Raw genomic sequence first — 19,020 nt, forward strand, 5'->3', positions numbered from 1 at the left:
TGCTGAGGCTTATAACAAATGGGTGGCACAGCTGGCCAGAGACCCTTAGAGAAAATTTCTAGGTGAGTACATCCGGCTGGCTGCAGAGGCTGGTGGTGGCAGAGGGAGCCTAGACACAATGACACTCTGGCTGCCCAGCCTCTGCCTGGCCTTGAATAGCCACGGGCTGCTCCCACATCAGGATAGCCCAGCCCTGTTCACTAAAGTCCAGCAAAAGTAGGGAGGGCAGGGGCTCCAAGCTGAGGGACCAACTAGGCCTGCTGGGTGTGGGTCTTTGGCACCCAAGATTGGCATCTCTTTCAAGGCCCTGGCCACTGCCCAGAAAGCATCCCCAAGGCTGAGATGGTGAAGGGGGAGGAGCTTCAGCAGAGGGCCCAGATCCTGTAGCTCACTCTACATTGGGGATAATTCTGCCATTAAGCTGGATGGGTTTTCTGGCACCAGGGAGAATTAAGAGGTGATTCTGATCAGTTAAAAAGGCCAAAAACTTTATTTAATTTTCAGGGAAATACAAGAAGATGCATGTAAACATAAACAAAATACAAAACAAAACAACCCAAATCTTACAGTCTAGAAGCATGCCAAGTCAGAGTATTTCTGCAGACCAAAGAGTCCCATCAAAATGATAAAGGACACCTGGAAAGGTGCAGGCTGAGGGGCTGGGTCCCTTCCCCAAAGACACTGCATTTTTGTGATGAGAACAATAAAAAAACAAACCTACTATTAAAAATATTAGAAACATGGAGATAGTTTAGCACCACCATTGATCCTGGAAATTTTTTAGCACTCAAATTGACTGCATTGAATTCAATGTCCTTTTCTTCAGTTTCTCTGCTGAGGGGGAAAGAGGGAACAACCTCCTCCGGACACCCCAGAGCCTGCTAGGAGCTGGGAGGGGTTAAGTGGACACCATGAGGAATTCCCCGAAGTTCTGGAGCCCAGAGACATCCAGCAGTTCACATGCAACCATGCAGTCCACAAACCCACACTTCAGGGACCTGCCACTCACATGTGCATCACTCAGAGTCACTTTCCTGTGGACCTCTCAGTAACTAGCAGTGAAACCCTTTCCCACCGTGTGTCCTGCATTAAAGAAAACCTGTAGCAGAAAACAAGATGCAGATTCAAGAATGGTGGCTGTTTACCCTTCTTAAAGAGCAGTGTGCCTTGGTCATAGGCCGCTAATAACGGAAGGGCATATCCATGGATGAGTGTGCCCTGTACCCCGTCTTCTAAGTCACACAGATAAGCTTAATGGTATCTGGACCCTGAGGTTCTAGTTCGGGGGTGGGTGGGCCTAACTGCATGACCCATTTGGCCTCTAGTCTCTGATTCAAACAATTTGAGAGCTTAGCTGTGGATTGGACAAAAGGAGGTGGGCAAAACTAGCTGGGAACCTGGGAGATGGATGAATATTTTGGAGCCAGGGCCTCCAAACTCAAATGCAATTTGTTGCTGGTGACTTCCTCTCTCCACTGAGTAAATCAGTGACCATTCATTAAAAACCTGCTGGGGACCCAGCTTGTGGCACAGCAAGGAGCCATTTCCTCTGGCCAGCTGCTTCTAAGGTCTCATCTTGGGATGTTTCCAACCTGATACGGCTGGACCCCTGGGTGTTGAATCACTAAATTCCCTCCTTACCCGCTCTCTTCTTCCTGAAACACTCAGAATCAACTTCTTCCTTCTTTTTAATAAAGACAAAACTCCAGACTCCAAACCCTCTCTCAGCCTTCTCACGCTTCTCTCTTTCTGCCTAGAAGATGTCCTCTTCTGGAAGCTGACTTCCCAGGGGACGGAAGGTCCCAGACACCCCAAACATGCCACACATGCACATACTCATCTTGCCGACATGCCTCTTGCTCATCTCCAACGTGCTCAATCCATCCTTTTGCTTTAAAACAATCCTTCCACTCTCTCTTGCTTCCTGAAGTCTAGCCCCATTAACCAGGATGGAACTGGGGGCAAAGGAGGGACCATTAGCGCAGGGACCCATTCTCTAAGGCCACTAAGTTCTAGGACTGGGATGAGAGAGGGGGCTGATTGTCAGGGTCAAGTGCAAACTCAAGATTAGAAAGACAGGATTGGGACAGGGATCACATGGTAATCTCAATCTTATAGGCAGGCTGGGGTCAGGCCTGGGCAGTAGAGCTTTCTGCCCAGCCTGTAAGCACCAATGGGTCCAACTTCTTGTCTGGCAACCCAGGTGCACAGGACAAAACAGGAGGGAAGCGAAAAATCAATGGGGCTGTTTTTTTTTTCCTGAAATGAGGCAATAGGTCACTGACCCCATCTTTCTCTGGTCATGGAGCATGAGAAGCAGAGAGGCTGCCCCAAACAGGGATCATTTAGGCTAAAATCTCAGTAAGGTCAAGGGGGAACCCTCCACACTATTCCCATGAAGTGTCAGGGCCTGAAGTCTAGACTGAGGTGCTGATGCACATGCCGTGCAGGTCTGCTGAGCTCACCATGAGCAAGTTCTCACCGTGACTGGCCTGACGACCCTCAGACACAAGAGCTGAGGGCCAGCAGCTCCTTTATTACATGGGGATTCCCACAGTGATGACACGCATGGCAGTGGGTGGGAGTCAGCCCACAGAGTTCCTCCGCAGGTGGTGACCCAATGAACGGCCCAGTGATTGTACACCCAGCGGCATCTCTTCTCCACACCTTTATTTGGGAGCCTGGGATGATGGCCTCGGCTGCTTCTGCTAGATCTGTTAATGCCAGTGTGAAGTTTCCAACTAAATACTTAATAATAAAATAATTACAAAAAAATAAAATAAAAAAGACACATTGCACTCTCCAGCCAGAATTCTGTGTGTAACACACACACTTGCTGCCAGAAGCTGTGAGTCCTGTGGGGCCTGCCCAATGCCAAGGACTGTACAATGGAGACAGCGGGCCCGGTATTCTTCTCTAACCCCATTTTTTTTTAGTTCAAGTGGGAAATTATCAACACACACACACACACACACACACACACACTCACTCAACAACACATGGCCCTCAAAAAAGTGAGGGAATCTTAATTCTTTAGCTATGTGGATGATTCTCTTTCCAGAGAGCTCTGCATCAAGATTCTCAGAGATTGGACATAGATGTACACACTCCAAGGAGAGACCCACACATGGGGGCACAGTCCCACGTGGCACGCAGATCCATTTGTACAGAAATGCACCACGCAGAGGGCTTGGAGCAGCAAGTGTACAGTACTGGAGGTGGAGGGGACAAGCCAGCAAGGATGTCCCTGTAGCCGAGGAGCAGAGCTCCAAGGGCTTGGACCCAGAGACTTCCCGTCCTGACGCTTTCTCTACCTATGCCAAGTTAGGAGGAGACCGTTTTGGTACCTGTTGTGGGTGGGCAGTTTTGTCCACAGAGACCTGAGTAGGCCCCTCAGATGCTTCTCCAAGACCCTCTGGGGACTGACTGTGGGGTGTTGAGCAGAGGCAGGGCTCACTCCTCGGCTGAAGTCACTGAGATGAATGGGTGGCCCAGGTTAGCACCGGGCGCAGCTGCAGGCTTGTGGAAAATGGTGTCTCACTGGGGTATGCAGGGCTGAAGGCACCTGCATCCCCCCAAAACGATTTGGTTACATCTAGGGTTCCTGCCCATAAACTGAACTGAGGTTATATAGTTTTAGAAAGACTCAAACATACATCAAAAGGATCATGGCCCAAACATCAGGAGACTGGGGTGAGAGAGGGCTGCTGAGTGATTTTTAGGACAGGTCATTCTGAGCAGCTGGCTGAAAACAACGGAAATGAAAACAAGGAACAGTTTCTGGATGTCCTTGCTCTGCTCTGAGGGTGGGGCCCTAGGAGGTCAAGAGCCCCATGCTACTTCCCTGAATCCCCTTCTTCTGGGTGGATGATACCCAATGGAAAAAGGGGCTGCCCTCTGGAGGGGTCCCCTGCCATCTTGCCAGGGAAAGGGGACAGGGGAGGAGGGGGAAAACATCCATGAGGCCACCTGTCTGCTCCACAGCTCCGGATTCTTCCAGCAGCCCCGCCTCCCTCTACCAACAGACTGGGCCACTGGGTCTCCCACCACTGTCCCAATAAGCCCTGGCATCCCTCTAGATAATATTGCACGTTTCCTGCCTCTCAGATTGTTTTCATTTTCGATTGAGAATGCAAAGTATTTGGAGGGAATAGGGGAAGTGAGTAACCTTAAAGAAATAATATATTAGTTAAATACAAAAACAGGAAAAGTAGGGGTTACCTTATCTTTTTTCCCCTTAAAAACAAAACAAACTACCAAACCAAGGTCTAAACTTAAATAGTTCTACGCCTATTCTGCAAATACTAGTAATATGAAAATAATGCTTGACCGAAATTCCCTTGTCTTTTTTCCCTTAGATGATAAGAGTAGTAACATGCCTTGCTGAGGAAAGCGATGGATAAATGCCAGTAAAATATGCTGCTCTAACATCTGAAAGTGATTAAAATGATTCTATATAATGCCTTCGTCAAGATGGAGAATGGAGGAACAAAGAAAAGATGTTGGGGCCAGGCTGGGGTGGATGGGGCCAAGGGCTGGCAAGGCAGGGCCCAGCCACAGCTAGGAGCAGATGGCACACTTGCTGCTCAAGGATACTCCTTCCAGCTCCCTCTTGCTGCCCCCATGGTCCCCTGGCCTAGCGGAAACAGCATGGCGGGGCCAGGAAGTCCAGCCAGGCCTGCTGTTATAAAGTGGGAGAGAGAGAGAGAGAGAGAGAGAGATGAAGACATTTTTTTCCCCTTGTAATAAAAGAAAAAGTCTTTCAACTGAAAGAAAAAGCACCAATATGCATCTTCGGGCATTATATAAACCTCAATAATGACCTCAGAAGGGCTCATTATGATTAAAGTTGCAGTATACAGCCATACAATGTCATTTCACATTTTCAATCGCAACTAATGGAAAACTAAGTTTGGACACTGCTGAGATTTCATTTTTCTTTTTCTTTTAGTCCGATCTGGTTTTCCTCCAGATGGGTCAGAGCCACAGGCCCCTCCCTCCTCCACCTGCTGCCAGCAGTACCCTCCAACATCACAAAGCAGCTCAGTAGCTCTAGGGAAAGGCCCTCTTGCCCTGGGTAGGGCTAGGAGTCCAGGGGAACAAGGCCTGGCATCCCCTGGCCATGTCTGAGAGGGACTGGCATGCACCCTTTTTGCTTCAAGTATTAATATTCTCTTTCGGTTTGCAGGGTTTGTGCTGTGAATTAGGGGGTGATGGTGAGGGGCGAGGGGCGAAGATGGGGCATGGCAATCCCTGTTCACTGCCCAAATCTACACACTGTCACCAGGTGGCAGCATTCCCCACTTTTTCTGGATGCCTGAGCAACTCCCAGCCATCCTCACGGCTGGATGTCACAATGTAAACATGATGACCACACAATAAACTATAATGGGGGTTGGTAGGAGTGCAAGGATTGATGCAGTGGGGAGGTCTGCTGTTAAACTTAGCTATGTGATTTTGGGAGTCATTTCCTGTCCCTGGGCTGCAATAACAGGATGGGATGGAGTGACCTTTGAGGTCACTTTTAATGACCATCAGAGCACTGGGGATCAAGGAGAGAAGGTCCTTGGGGGGCTGGGGGAATGTGGGCCCTGGTGGTGGTAGAGAGCCCCACAGGGCAGTGCAGACTGTGAGGAAGGGCAGGGAAAGGCAGGCTCTGGGGAGCACTGTGGTCCAGTCCAACTGAGATGCTCTGTGGTTGGCAGATGCGTCCTGCACTCCTTCCTGGCCTGGCTGTCATGTTATTGATTGAACTGGCTCAGTGCAGACATTGGAGGAGTGCGGCCGCTGGGGCCCTCCCCCTGGAAGATAGCTACGTGGAAGATCCTTTAACCCGACAGTCACTCTACTTTTAAATTTTATTTTAAATAATCATAAATTACTTTTTTTTTCTTTTAATAAATATGTGCTGCTTAAAAATGAGAAAAGTATATACTGCATCTTTAAGTAATGCACTTTGCTCTCTGGGTTTCTTTCCATTCCACCTTATTAAAGTGCATTAATGAAAAAATAATGAACCACTTCTTTATCATTATTGTTCAAATAAGTCCAAATAATATTAATATGAAGACACTAAACCACTACCATTAGTACTGCAATCTAGCAGATTAACTCAACATCCTGCTCTATTTAATACTGTCCAGCAGAAGAAAATAACTAATTTCAATTTTAAACAAACTCACAAACGAAACAAAAGGAAACAAAATCTCACCACGGCCCTTTAACAAAGAACATGAGCAGTTTCTGTAGCTGCCAGGCTTCAGTGTATGGGAGGGAGGAGGACTGGGGAGACCCCCAAGTGAGGCCTTGGGGGGGAATGGGGTATTGAAGGCACAAGACGCTAGGTCCCATGCTCATCTTCAGGCAATATATCCTTCCTGGGTGGGAAGCAGGGTGGAGCGAGGGCCTTTCCTCCTCTGTAGAAAATGCCAACCCTTGTCCAGGACTCTGGCAGCTGAACCGATGGCTGTGAAGCCTGACCTGTCCAACATCAAAGGCACGTGTGGAAATCCACTCCCAGCAAAAGGTGAGTCCTTGGGAAGCCACTTGGGCTTCTGGAAGGTCCCCTCTGAAATGTCAATGACTGAAAGACCCAAGGTTGACAGGGACTTTATTCTCTCGCTTTTCTCTTCACGGGGCACTGCCCCTTGGAAAGACCAGGTGAGCTCCTGGCCTGGGGTCTTCCACCTTCTTGGGTACCTGTGGCATCACTTGAAGGCTGGGGAGCAGCTGGTGGTGTTTGCTCCAGTCTGGCCTGGGGCCGAGCTAGGGTCCCCTCAAGATTTCAGTCCTGCCCAGGCAGGAGACCGTACACAGAACGGTGGTTACCCAGCAGCCCAAGAGCTGCCTTTGCTAGCAGTATCTCTGCTTCGCGGTCTGTGAGTTGGGGCTTCCCAGCCCCCAATCCCTCCGGCAAGCACCGTGTTCCGATACTGTCCACACAGTGGAAACCAAACGAAATGACTCTGGCTTGTGGAGGGGAAGCATGTGAAACACAAACCACAACCAACCTCCCCACAAGAGTACAACAGAAAAGCCCATCCACCACCCATCCCGTCCCCCATGAGGCTGACCATCCTTAGGCCCCCAAACAACCCCTAAAATAAGACCAAAAACCAAGGCCCAACAAAGAATCCCCAAATCAATAAACCTCTCCCAAAACATGCAAAAGAATTGCCCACCCAGAAATATCCCAAATAAAGTCTGTGTAGACTGTGAAAAGACCCATGGCTTTGCCCATCCTCTCTGTAAATTGGGCTGGTGGCTCTCCATGGGCACCCTGGGTTCTCTTCTCAAGGTCAATGACAGCTAAGAAAGGTGGTCCTTGCTGGCACCTGGAGAACTGCTTTTTTAACTAACAGACACTGACAGTGGCCTGGCCAAGGGACAGGCTGAGCTCATAGAAGATGCTTCCAAGCCCTAAAGTCAGAGTATCTTCTGCCACACTACCTGTGGTGGGTGGTGACAATCCCCAGGAAACCAACACAATTCACAATTACAGGTGAGGACGATACAAGGGCCACCTCTGGTGACAAGATGCCAGCAACTGGAACTGGGCTAGGCTGGGGCAGGGCACAGGAGGCCCCTATGACCACATCTTTTCCAGATTTGCAGCCAAGGCACAACTGGGGTTTCCCACATGGCCTGTTCCAAATGGTGCCGAGTCCATCAGTGAAGTCACCAAGGTGCACACAAGGGGCTCAGCTCTCTCACCTCTGGTCCCAGGCCTCCCACCAGACCCTACCTTCCAGCCTGGAGGGGAGTATCCTCAAGGTCACACATTCTGCAGGGTTTAGTGCTGCCCTCCCCCCACCCCCTCCCCTTTCCCCTTTCCCTACTGTCCCTCTCACCGCTCATCCACACGCAGGCCGGAAGGACCCACGCCCCCGTTAGTTCTTTTTCTCCAGGTAGTTGGAGGGCACCCAGCCTTTGAAGGGCTTCACCCCGTCCAGGATCTGGCAGTACCACCAGCCATTGGGGTTCCTCTCCAGGACCTCCATGGACACGCCCTCCTGGAAGCCGGCTGTCTCCTCGTCGCCCTCGTAGTCCGCGATCGACACATACACGTCTTTGAGGTTGTTGTGGATGAACTGGGACTTCTCGATGGGCTTGGGGCGCACAGGGGACACGGGGATACCATTGCGCTGGGTGGGCAGCAGAGGGGTGTCCGAGCCCTGGCTGGCGGCCCGCTCGGCCAGGCGGCCCTTGGCCTCCGCAGCAGCCGAGCGGGCGGTGCTGAAGGAGGAGTTCCGGCGCACGCCTCGGAGGCCATCGGTGGCTGTGAGAGACTCGTTCCTCCGAAGGGCGCAGGACAGGTTGTTGTCCTTGGGTGGCGGGGACACGAATACCGACTGGGGCCTCACGGCCACCTGTCGAACACCGTTCCTCATCTTAACCGCCCCAGCACCGGAAGTCTTGCTGAAGCCCCCGGGGGGCTTGGAGGGGATGGGGGGCGTGGCCCTCTTGCTCTGGTTGACAGTGTTCAGCGCCTGGACGCGCTTCTCCATCTTCTCCAGGCTGTCTGACTTGCCCTCTCTCTGCTTGCCCTTGGCGGGCGCTGCATCCGACTCTTTGCCAGAGGGGTCAGGCGTCTCATTCTCGCCCAGCACCAAATAGTGGGAAGGGGCCCAGCCCTCCAGCTCCCCAAACCTCACATACCACCAGCCGCTTTCCGACTTCTCGAGCACCTGCACCTCCACGCCCGCGGGGAAGCTGATCTCCGAGTCCTGGACCTTCTGGTAGGCACTACACGTCACGTAGGAGGTGGCCTGCCCTTCCCGCCCCTTTTTGGTGGGACATGGGGGCGTGGCAGCTGGGAGGGCGATGAGGTCACCCGAGCCTCTCCTAGACCCCTCGTTGGAACCCTCGGAGGCCGTCTGGGGGGGCAGCTCCGAGTCCTCACTTTTGGAGCCCTTGAGACCCCCCCGGAGCTGGCCTGTGGGCCTCAGCTGGCGCCGTAAGGTGCTGATGTCCATCTTCTCCTGACTCTGGGACTCCGCTCGGGTCAGGAATGGCTTGGGCCGGACGGAGGGCTTGGCCCGAGCGCAGGAGGTGAGCCCGGCCTTCAGGTCGGCGTCCTTCTTCGCTCCGGCCCTGGCGGTGCCGCGGGTGCCCGCGTCGGAGGCGGAGCGGGGCTTCAGGTCGCCGCTGTGCCTGGACAGGGAGGAGGAGGAGGAGGAGGAGGAGCAGGTGGTGCTGAGGGTGACGGATGACGAAAAGGAGGCCGAGGAGTGGGTCTTCCCCAGTTCTGCCGGGACGTTTTTCTCTGTCTTGAGCTTTAGGAGCGAGGGCGATTTGGGGGAGCCTGATTTGGGGGAGTTCTTCCTGGCAAGAGCCAGCGGGGAGCCACCCGGGGAGTCGCTGTCCCGGGAGGAGCGCCTGGCGGACAGGGCGTCCTCCGCACCCGGCCGGAAGCCCTCGTTCTCGTAGATGGTTTCCTCTTCCGGGGCCACGTCCTCCGAGGACCCGCCCACCCGGAAGCGGGCGCGCTGCAGCGAGGACGCGGGCGAGGGCCTGCAGGGCTGCGCCGCTCGCTTGTCCCCTGAGCCCCTGTCCTCGGCGGGCTCCTCGCTCAGCTCTGGCTCCGAGTCAAAGCCGAAGGCCGGGATGTCATACTCGGGCTCCTCGTACTTGAGCTTCAGCGGCGAGTCCTGGCTCTCGCTAGTGCCTGCCGGACCCTCCTCCGTCTCTTTGGGCTTGCTGGGGGGCGCCGGCGGGGGTACCTTGGGCCGGGTCAAGGTGCTCGTCCGGCGGCTCAGGTTGGGCTTCTTGCGCTTATCGATGTAGGACGCAGGGGCCCAGCCCTCCTTCTCACCGATTTGCACGTACCACCAGCCGCCCGAGTTCTTGTCGATGACCTAGGGGGAAGGGGCGGATAGGCCAGTGAGTTGGGAGGGTCACTGGGGTCCTGTGATGCGCCAGGCTAGGCGCGTCATACACTGGCTCTAGGAGACGTTATCTCCATTTACAGATGACCAAACTGAGCAACTGAGTAAGTGGCCCAGGGCCCAATGTAGTTAGTGACGGGCCGGATTCAAACCCAGGTCTCTCTCATCTCCTAGTTGGGGGGCTCCTGCTGTTCAAATCCCTCTCCCCTGGCCCTCTAAGCCTCTGCCAACATCCTGGTCAAGCTGGACTCCTCTCAGAACCCCGCTTCTCCTTCTACGCTACTGCACTTAGAAAAGACTCTACTAAGTCTCTGCCAAGGACCCATATGTATAAAAAAACCTACCATTCTATCACTCCCATCTTCCTCCCATCTTCAATACTACTAGGACCTCCCTTGGTGACCCTGGGAAGGGTTTCCCAGGTTAGAAGAGAATGGGAAGATGCAGGTGAGTTGAAGTGGGAGACAGTGGGATTTAGCCAGAGCCTCCCTACAGAGCACAGCCCTGTTGTCCTCACTGCCTGCGGCTGTTTCCCTGCATGTGGAATCCCACTAGCTGCAAACATTTCCTTGGGGTGAATGGTTTCCTGTGGGAAGGAGGATGGGCTTCCAGTCATTTCCTTGTTAGTATAAACTAGTTCAAGGAGCTTCTTTCTTAACTGCTCTTTGAGGTTAACTAAAGGACAGGTGTGTGCTTACTGGTTGTGCTGGGATTCATTTGGATTGGGGAACACAAAGGGAAGATAATTTTGGATTGTGGTGCACTCCTGGAGGAAAAGGTCCTGGTGGGGGGTGGGGAAGCATGAAAACATTGGCACTGGGGGGAGAGGGGCAAGCAAGGAAGAGAAGGCAGTGACTGCCTAAGACCAGATCTCTGTAATCACCACCAAAAAAGAAAGATTTTTCTCCTTTCTTTGGTACTATATTCTATCCTTCAGTCTTGCCCACCCCTATACCTAAGGGTCAAGCTTAGGTAGATCAGAAGCATGACAGCTCTGTTACATTACAAGCTTTGTTGGTTCTTCCAGAAACCTAAGCAACACTGAGAGAATGATTTCTCTTGGAAATTTAGCTCTAACTTCCAGACGTGTGATTTAAAACATTCACACCGTGGATATCATTTCTTCAATAGGCAGAGCCTGCCCAGTTAGTCTCCTGACAGTTTTATATGAGTTAACTGGATTTAACTCCATTACTACACAAAGCCACTCAAGAAAAACAACAGTGCCCTGGAATGCTATGTTCAGCACCGGCTGCAAAATAGTTTCATACATGCTAAGAGACAGGCCAGGAGGGAGCACCCCAAGGGGTACTACCCCAGTTTGCAGACAGAAATAATCAAAGCCTGAGGGGACAGGAGGAAAGGACTGCATCAAACACCAGAGGTGCCTGTGGACTTGTGGATGTGGCCAGAGCCTGGCTCCCTGGAATCTTACTTTTGCAGCCTGGACCATGTTCCCCCAACAACAGCACTTCCTAATGTGCTGGCCCCCAAGGTGCTCCTGGGAGAGGAAGCGTGCCAGGGCCAAATGGGTCTGGGCAATGCTGCCTAATCTAGTCCCCTTTAGAGTTGCACAGTGACATCTCCATATCACAGGCTCTGAGAAGTTCTGCAATTAAAACAACAAAGCTGGGTGGATTTTGTTGAACCCACTGTGCTCTAAACTGATCTAACCACAGAAGCGCTTTGTCTCAGGCACCCCCATCACAAGCTCCTACAATATGCTTTGGGAAATGCTGCTGTGAGGGAAGCACTGTGAACACTGGGTAGAGACACAAGTCCTGGGTTCTGGTCCTGACTGTGGTACTTACTAGCTTTTATGGGTCTTGTTCCTGCACCGTTCCTGCTTTCCTCTCAGGAACAGTGCCAGCAAGACATAAGAGGGAAATGCAGCAGGTCTCTGACCAGCCTGAGTTAAAACCCTCAGCCTCATGGCTCAAGGCTCACCTCTGCCTTCTGTCCACCCCGAAAGCTGATCCCATCAGAAATGCACGACTGGAATTCGGCAATGGTGTAGTACTCCACCTCAACAGAAGGGGGCTCTGGTGGCTTCGGCAGCTGGAACCCCTAAGGTAGAGAAGGAATCAGTGAGCAAAACCCACCTGATCAGAATGGTAATGGCAGTGAATGTGGCATTTGCACCAGCTGGACAGCAGCTGACCTGAGGACGTATCTGTCACCTGAGTCACTCTCCTGAGTAAAATTTCTAAGAATACCTACGATTCACTTGAGACTTATCTGAGCCTTCAAAATGACCATTTAGCAACAGTCATTTCCACCCTTCCATCTCTGGAGGTCCAGTTTCCTGAAGCCTCAACAACTAGGTCCCAAAATGAAAATTAGAAAACAGGACATCTTTGTAACAAAGTTTGTGCACACTACCCTGTGGGAGAGGGCAGCCACTGTCCTTAAGTCTAAGGGAGGGGGCTGCAGGGGCAGAGCTAGGGGACACAGCCATCTCCATGGGTGGGGTGCAAATGTGAAGGGGTGTGGGGGTGGGTGAGAAGATCTTGGTCAGTCACCACAATGCTCCCAAATGTCAGGCTGGCACTGAGACATTCAGGACCCTCTGTTCTGCACAGTGGAACACACTGGAGAGCCTGAATGTCTTTAGATGCTGGCACATCAATACCTAAGCACAACATTCAAGGACATTTTAGAAATTGACCACAGCCCGTGACTTGTAAGCCTCATTCATTTATTTTACAAACATTTGCTGTATGTCTACTGGGCATCAGGCAGTGGTCTATGTAGGCATCCAAAAGTGAACCAGAAGGACGACTCCCCCCCCTACCCCCTGACCAAGCCCTCATGGAGCAGATGTTCTAGCTCTACCTGTTCTCTATTCTGGCCAAAAGGTACTTCGTGCCTCCCCATTACTCCCAGTAGGCCCTTGTATCATACAAAGAGGTTAAGACAAAACATTTTTTGAATGAGGATATGTGTGTGGGGGAGACTAGGGAGGGGGAAGTAGCTGTGTTGTATGTAACAAGACCTCGAAAGACCTCTCTCTTCCTCGCAGCTGGGCACATGTGGGCTCCAACCCCAGCTCAGCAATTCACCAGCTGGATGGCCTTGGGCTTGACTTCTCTGAGCCTCAGTTTCCTGACATAGAAAATGGAACTAAAGCAGGGTCATTGAGAGGATTCCTGAGATAATGGACTAACTTCTGGCCTGGCCAGGGGCACAGGAAAAGCTCCATCAATAAAAGCCAAAGCTGAACACTCCTCCTGAAACACCATCCTTCCCTCTGCCTTCGTCATCCTCCAAGGCTGAGCAGGTCTCGATCAAGCCAGTTACAGCTCAGCTGCCCGGGTCAGAGAGAGCGAAGGGTAGGAGGAAAGCTGGTTTTGAGGGACCAGGTATGATTCAGTCAACTTTCCCTGCCCTGGTGTCTGGCGCTGCAGCCATGCATGTGAGCAGATATGGCCCAGGCCCCAGCCTAGCCCGGACCCCTGGCCAAGTGGGATTCAGCCGGACCTAGCTGGAAACAGCAGCCCTGCCTCAGCGAGCCCTGCATTTGGTAAGCGTGGAAGGAATTACCCCATTCTTGCCAAAATCAAGTCTGCCTGAACATAATTAGCTGGGGCTGAGAGAAATGGCAGGAAAGAACTCGCTGTTTAGTTGTGTAAAACACAGAGAAAAGGGAGATAGATAGAAACCCCACCAGGGCTGATGGCCAGGGCAAGGACAGTCTCATATCCAGGGGCCAGAACTTCAGTAATCCTGTTTACTGAAGGCCCGCCTCTCCAGGAACTAACACTATTCCTCGACCCTGGGCACGGATCACAGTAACCTTTGCTGTTAGCCCAGATGTGACTTCAGAAATCTGTTTCCACAGTGTCGCAGGTAGTCCCTGGAATAGTCACAGCTGACACAGGAAATGAAAACCTCACTGCCAGCCAGCAACACCCATCATCTCATTTCATCCTTATAACAGCCCTAGGAGATGGCTGGTACTGACAGATGAGGAAACTGAGGCCTGTGGAGGGTAAGCAACTTGCCCTGGGGGTGGCTGCTCCTAAGTGTCAGAGTGGAATATGAATCTAAGCCTGGCAGACTCGAAGCCCATTCCTTCCACACATCTCACTGCCTCTGGTAGCCGTTCTCTGCTCTAGGGCTCTCGGCCTGCCACCAGCATCACGGCTGGCCCAAGCCCAGCACCCTGAGTGCACATCTGCATCCCTGACGGTCTGAATATCAGGAAGCCCCACCCACACGAGCTGGGCACCCCAGCGGCTTGAGCATCTTTAAGCTTCAGCATAAGCCAGTCCTGGCCATTGGACCCCACCGCGGAGGATGCTCACTGGTCTGCCCTCCACCCTCCTGGCTCTGGCATCGACCACCTCCATCGGGCATTCCCAAGCGAGGAAGGCAAAGCTGAAAGGCATCCAGGCTCACATGGACAGCAGCTGCATTTCAAGCCCCTGGCAATGCCCCGGCCGGACACTCTCGCCGGCCAGTCTAAATGTTTATGTCTGCCAGTGCAGTGGCCGGGATGGATTTATTTAGCTTTGGAGTGTGGAGCGTTTTCGATTATAAACTGTCTAGCTAGGTCTCCTGAAAGGCTGAAATCTGCGGGGCCCTGGGAAATCTCTGGACCAACAGTGGGACAGCCAGTTAACTGGGGCTGTTACAGCACATCCCCAGAAAAGGAGGAAGATAGGGAGAAGAGGTACGGCAAACATACCAGGCTGGATTCTCTGCGAGGTGGAGGTCTTGTCCTTAGGTTCGGGGAGCCTAGAAGAAGACACATGGCTTAAAAAATGCCTGCCAGAAGTGTACTGGGCAACATAGCCTATATCTGCCTTCCCTAGGTGTGACCGCCTCCTGTTCCTCCAAAGTTCCTGTTTTTGTCCCACATTTATGAAGGGCCCATGCTCTCAGTCACACAGGCACTACAGTTGGGCTTCTGTAGGAAACCACAGACCTTTAAGCTTTTATGGCTGTGCTTCGGGGCTGGGTCCATGGGCCCTCTGAAGTGATGTGCACATTGCAAAAGGCACAGACACAGAGGAGGCATTTTTGAGGAGAAAGGGTATATAGCTTTATCAAAGTACATAGATTTTCAAAGTTTGGAGCCCAGACCACGTCTACTGTTCACTCACTACTAAGTCCTCGGAAGCTAGCACCATTCCAGGCAAGAGGAGATGCCCTCAAAAGATTTCCCAACTGCTTGCCTAAAAGATTGCAGGCACAGAGCTGACTTAACCAAGTTTAGAATCAAAACAGATTTCGTCCAGATTTTAAGGCTGGCTGGACACACACAGAAACTTGTCTCATAATAGACACAGTTTAACCCCCAGCTGAAGGCACTGTGAGCCAGAGATGCGCAGAGATTCAGAGGGTGCCAGAGATCCGGGTTTCTCCTGTGAGAAGGAAGGAGATTCCTGAAGAATGCCCCTTAAAAATACGCTTGTACAGAGAGGTAAAACCATCCCGTCCATGTCTTTTAGGTTTCCAGTAATTGGGGGAAGGCAATTGGGAAGGAGGCGGAAGGCCAGAAAGATGTTCCTCTATTGGCAAAGCAGCCTTGCACCTGCCTGTGACTCACATTTCACAGCTGGGGGGTTTTACGCTTATCTACAAAGTGAGCATTCCTTGCTCTCCACTAGGGAAGGAAATGCTAGCAGCTTATGTACTCATAGAATTTATCTTCAGTGGAGGAGTTGAGAGGAACTGCCTTGTCTGCTTGTGTAATTAGCATGAGACAAGTTGACAGGCTGGGGTCAGGGGTCAGTCTATATCACAAAGAAAATGGCCCTCGCTGATCTGAGCATCAGCCTATGGAATGATGGGTCCTGGGTTCGATTCCAGCCAAGGGCATGTACCTCGGTTGCAGGCACGATCCCTGGCCCAGGTTGGGACATGTGCGGGAGGCAACCAATTGATGTGCCTCTCTCACATCGATGTTTCTCTCTCTCTCTCTTCTTTCCAGTCTCTCTGAAAAGCAATGGAAAAACTATTCTTGGGTGAGAATTAAAAAGAAAAAGATGAAGAAAATGAAAAGGGGGTCATGCACACCAATCTAGCTTTCCTTGCACCCTATGCCCACTCTATAAACTGCTTTGCAGCAAGGACCCGGGGCTCAGCGAGGCTCTTACTGATCTGGGCCCTTTGAGGGGCAATCCTGGCCACAGCTGGGGAGCCCTGGGCCAGCTTGGAGACGGTCCTTTCAGGGATCCCCAGGGCGCTGCCGTTGGAGGCGTTACAGAGGATAGGCAGACTGATCTCCTTCTTGGCAATGGGGGCCTCTGGGCCCTCGCCTTCGGCTGGTGGAGTCTCTTTGTCCCCGGATGCCTTCTTGTTCAGCAGGTTGCTGATCTCCATGATGTTCCCAATGATCTCCACTGGGCCCGCCAGATTTTTCTTTCGAGCTGGCAGGTCATCCTTAGCTTTCTTCAGGTAGGATGCTGGTGCCCAGCCTTCTTTGCCCAGGTATCTATGGGGAGGAATGGGACATAGGCCATTGAAGCACTGAGGCCTGACCTCATGCCCCACTCCCAGGCCCAGGCCCCATCTGGCTTTGCCCAGCTTAGCCTTTTCTACTGTGTTCAGCAGACACCTGGCAACCCCACCACTCTGGAGAGAAGTGGAATTGCGGGCAGGTGGAAAAGACACCTAGAACACCATTTCTTTCCATCTCCTTGTTCTGTGCCTGACCCCTCTTGGTGTAGTTCTCATATTCTGCAAAGTCAGGCAAATGTGGGAACTTCAGGTTAAAAGATTCCTTAAATTTCGGGTTGCCTGAAAGGTAGACTCCATAATAGCTTGCTACCTCACAGTAAGTAGAGGGCAATTTTAGAGATAAGAAATGAGAAGGTGTCTCGAGTTAAATGTCCTATTGGAAAGGGAAATATTATCAGAGAAGCGAAGAGGTAGCCCAGGTAGACCAGAAAACCTGAGCTCAGTTGTTTTCTCTTTGGCAAAATGAAGGGATAGAATAACTGCAAAAATTTATCCAGAAGGATGAACACATTGAGACCACTAGGAAGATGTCTCTAAAGGTGAGTGACCGAGTGGGGAACGTATCAGTACCATGCAGAAGTAGCAGACGGATCAAGTTCACAGAACAAGTCCACCAATAGACCAGTGCTAAAGGGGACACTTCAAAATTAGTGGGGTAAGGATGGATTATTCAGTGAGTGATCTGGGGACAAGTGATTATCCAGTTAGGAAATATAAGTGAGCCCCCGGCCCCACACTGTAGAGCAAAATAAAAAATGCAGGTTGTGAATACTTGCCTAATCTTGAGGGGCTGGAAAAAAACCTTTCTAAATGGAATTTCAAAAGCTGAAACCATAAATGAAGTGACTAAAGCACATGACTGGATAAAATTAAAACCTCTGGTATGGCAAAACAAAAACAAAATGAAACAAAACAAAACGAAAACAAAACCCCAAATCCCATAAACAAGAGAAAAGGCAAATGACAGGGCTGACTTAATTTTAGGTGACTTGATGACTTCCGAAAACAAGCTTTTTTTCCCTTTCCCCCCCATGGTGCTGAGCTTCTACCCAAGCCCACTGAGAGCTCACTTCCTCATCAACAGTTGTCAATGCCCCAGAGTCTGGGTTGTAATGTCCCTGTCTGCTTCCTGGGACACATCTGGCTCTTTGAAATGGCTCCTCCATGCCAGATGTCTGACAATCCCCCCTCCCCTGATTCTCCATCTGACCTTGTTCTTGGGCACACATTTGGTGGGAGAAAAAGGAATGTGAGGGTTAAAGTTTCTATCGACATGTCTTGAGCTTTGCTGGAAAGCTCAGGTAGGGGGTTACGTGCACGTCACAGGAACATGCAGGCAGGCTCACCCCATCTCACCCATCTGGCTCCCTGTTTGAGGCCTGGGAGGCAGACATCAGTGAACAAAAGGATGGAAATCAGGGAGCTGACAGACAGAAGCATAGGATTTCAGGAGTGGATGGAAGCAACTAATCAAGATGCCTAATCTTACATATGAGGCAACAACCAAGGCTCAGAAAACCAAAGCAAGTAGCAGAGGGTCACACAGCTAGCCGGTGGCAGCATCTGGCTCAGAGGCCGGTGCTCCTGCATCTCAGAGAAAAGACGAAGGGGAACCTGCTGGCCACGCAGGTGCATTCCTCTGAGAACACCATGGAGAGATGGGGAGCAGGGTTTCACGGGAGGCATGGTCAGGCCTGCTCGCTGCCCTGAAAGCTTCCATTTCAAATCCTGTGTGTTCCTTTGGTGTTACATGGATAAAATTAGATTCCAGGCAGAAGGAGGCAAGGGAATCAGAAGCGGCTGTGTGTGCGTCTGGGTCCAACTCTGCTCACATCTGCTTTCCAGCTCTGGAGCATGGAATGACTCCAGAGGGAAGCAAACTGGAAAAGGAGAGATGGAGGGAGAGGGAGGGGGTGTGTGTGTGTGGGGGGGGGGTGTAGAGAAGAAAGACAGGAAATGAGGATCAACACAGAGCCTGGAATGTTGGGAAATGGCATATTTAAGGGGGTGTCTGGCAGCCTTCTTAAGGTGGAACCTTTTCAGCAGGGTTTTCCGTTGAAGCTCCCGCTGGCTAAAGGGCTAGACCATGGGGACAAGAGATGACTAGAAGAAAAAGCACAAAGTGGCTTTACTGGTCATTTTAGAAAACTTAAAAAACCAAACAAAAAGCCATGAGCTTTGTAGATAACCACCAGGCAAGTGGTCTAGGTAACCAGCCTGTCAGACTGTTCGCCAGCCTTCCTACGCCAGACACGTTGTTGGTGGATTTGGGGGCTGGCTCTAGTTGCAGAGAGGTCATCAAAGTCCAGGGGAAGGGGCTTTGGGCAACACATGTCCAGGCACACAGTCCCGACCCACCTAACAGGACAGAAAGAGACACCTCAGCCATCCTAACAGACATGCAGGGCCAGGGCAGCAATGTCCTGTCAGGTCACACTAAGGTTCAATCTCATGCGGCCAGTGACCTTTATCCTACCCATCAGCACCAGTCAGTGTGGTCTGAGCAACCATCTCTGATTGCCCACATCACCTTGGTCAATCCTGCACCCACTGTGGGTGATAGCCCAGAACATGCATCCTGCCCATAATGGGGATAGGGTTCCCAGGTGTGGTGGGCCGGTGAGGTGGTCCCCAGAGCCCACAGATGTGGGACAATCTCTGCAAG

At 51.7% G+C, this 19,020-nt stretch overlaps 1 protein-coding gene across 2 annotated transcripts in view; it reads right to left on the reverse strand.

Moving 5' to 3' along the window:
- Positions 1-471: 471 nt before the first annotated feature.
- The window catches only part of SH3PXD2A (SH3 and PX domains 2A), a 205,676-nt gene continuing 187,127 nt past the window's right edge, over positions 472-19,020 (reverse strand). For both annotated transcript variants that reach the window (XM_016219894.2, XM_016219893.2), the window contains 4 exons: positions 15,992-16,329; positions 14,578-14,627; positions 11,835-11,954; positions 472-9,857 (listed from right to left, as the gene is read on the reverse strand). In XM_016219894.2, coding sequence (XP_016075380.2) covers positions 7,890-9,857; positions 11,835-11,954; positions 14,578-14,627; positions 15,992-16,329 — 2,476 coding nt within the window. In that variant the 3' untranslated portion in view covers positions 472-7,889. The remainder of the gene's footprint in view (positions 9,858-11,834; positions 11,955-14,577; positions 14,628-15,991; positions 16,330-19,020) is intronic.

Source organism: Miniopterus natalensis, chromosome 14, assembly GCF_054644295.1.
Source record: "Miniopterus natalensis isolate mMinNat1 chromosome 14, mMinNat1.hap1, whole genome shotgun sequence".
Classification (NCBI taxonomy): domain Eukaryota; kingdom Metazoa; phylum Chordata; class Mammalia; order Chiroptera; family Miniopteridae; genus Miniopterus; species Miniopterus natalensis.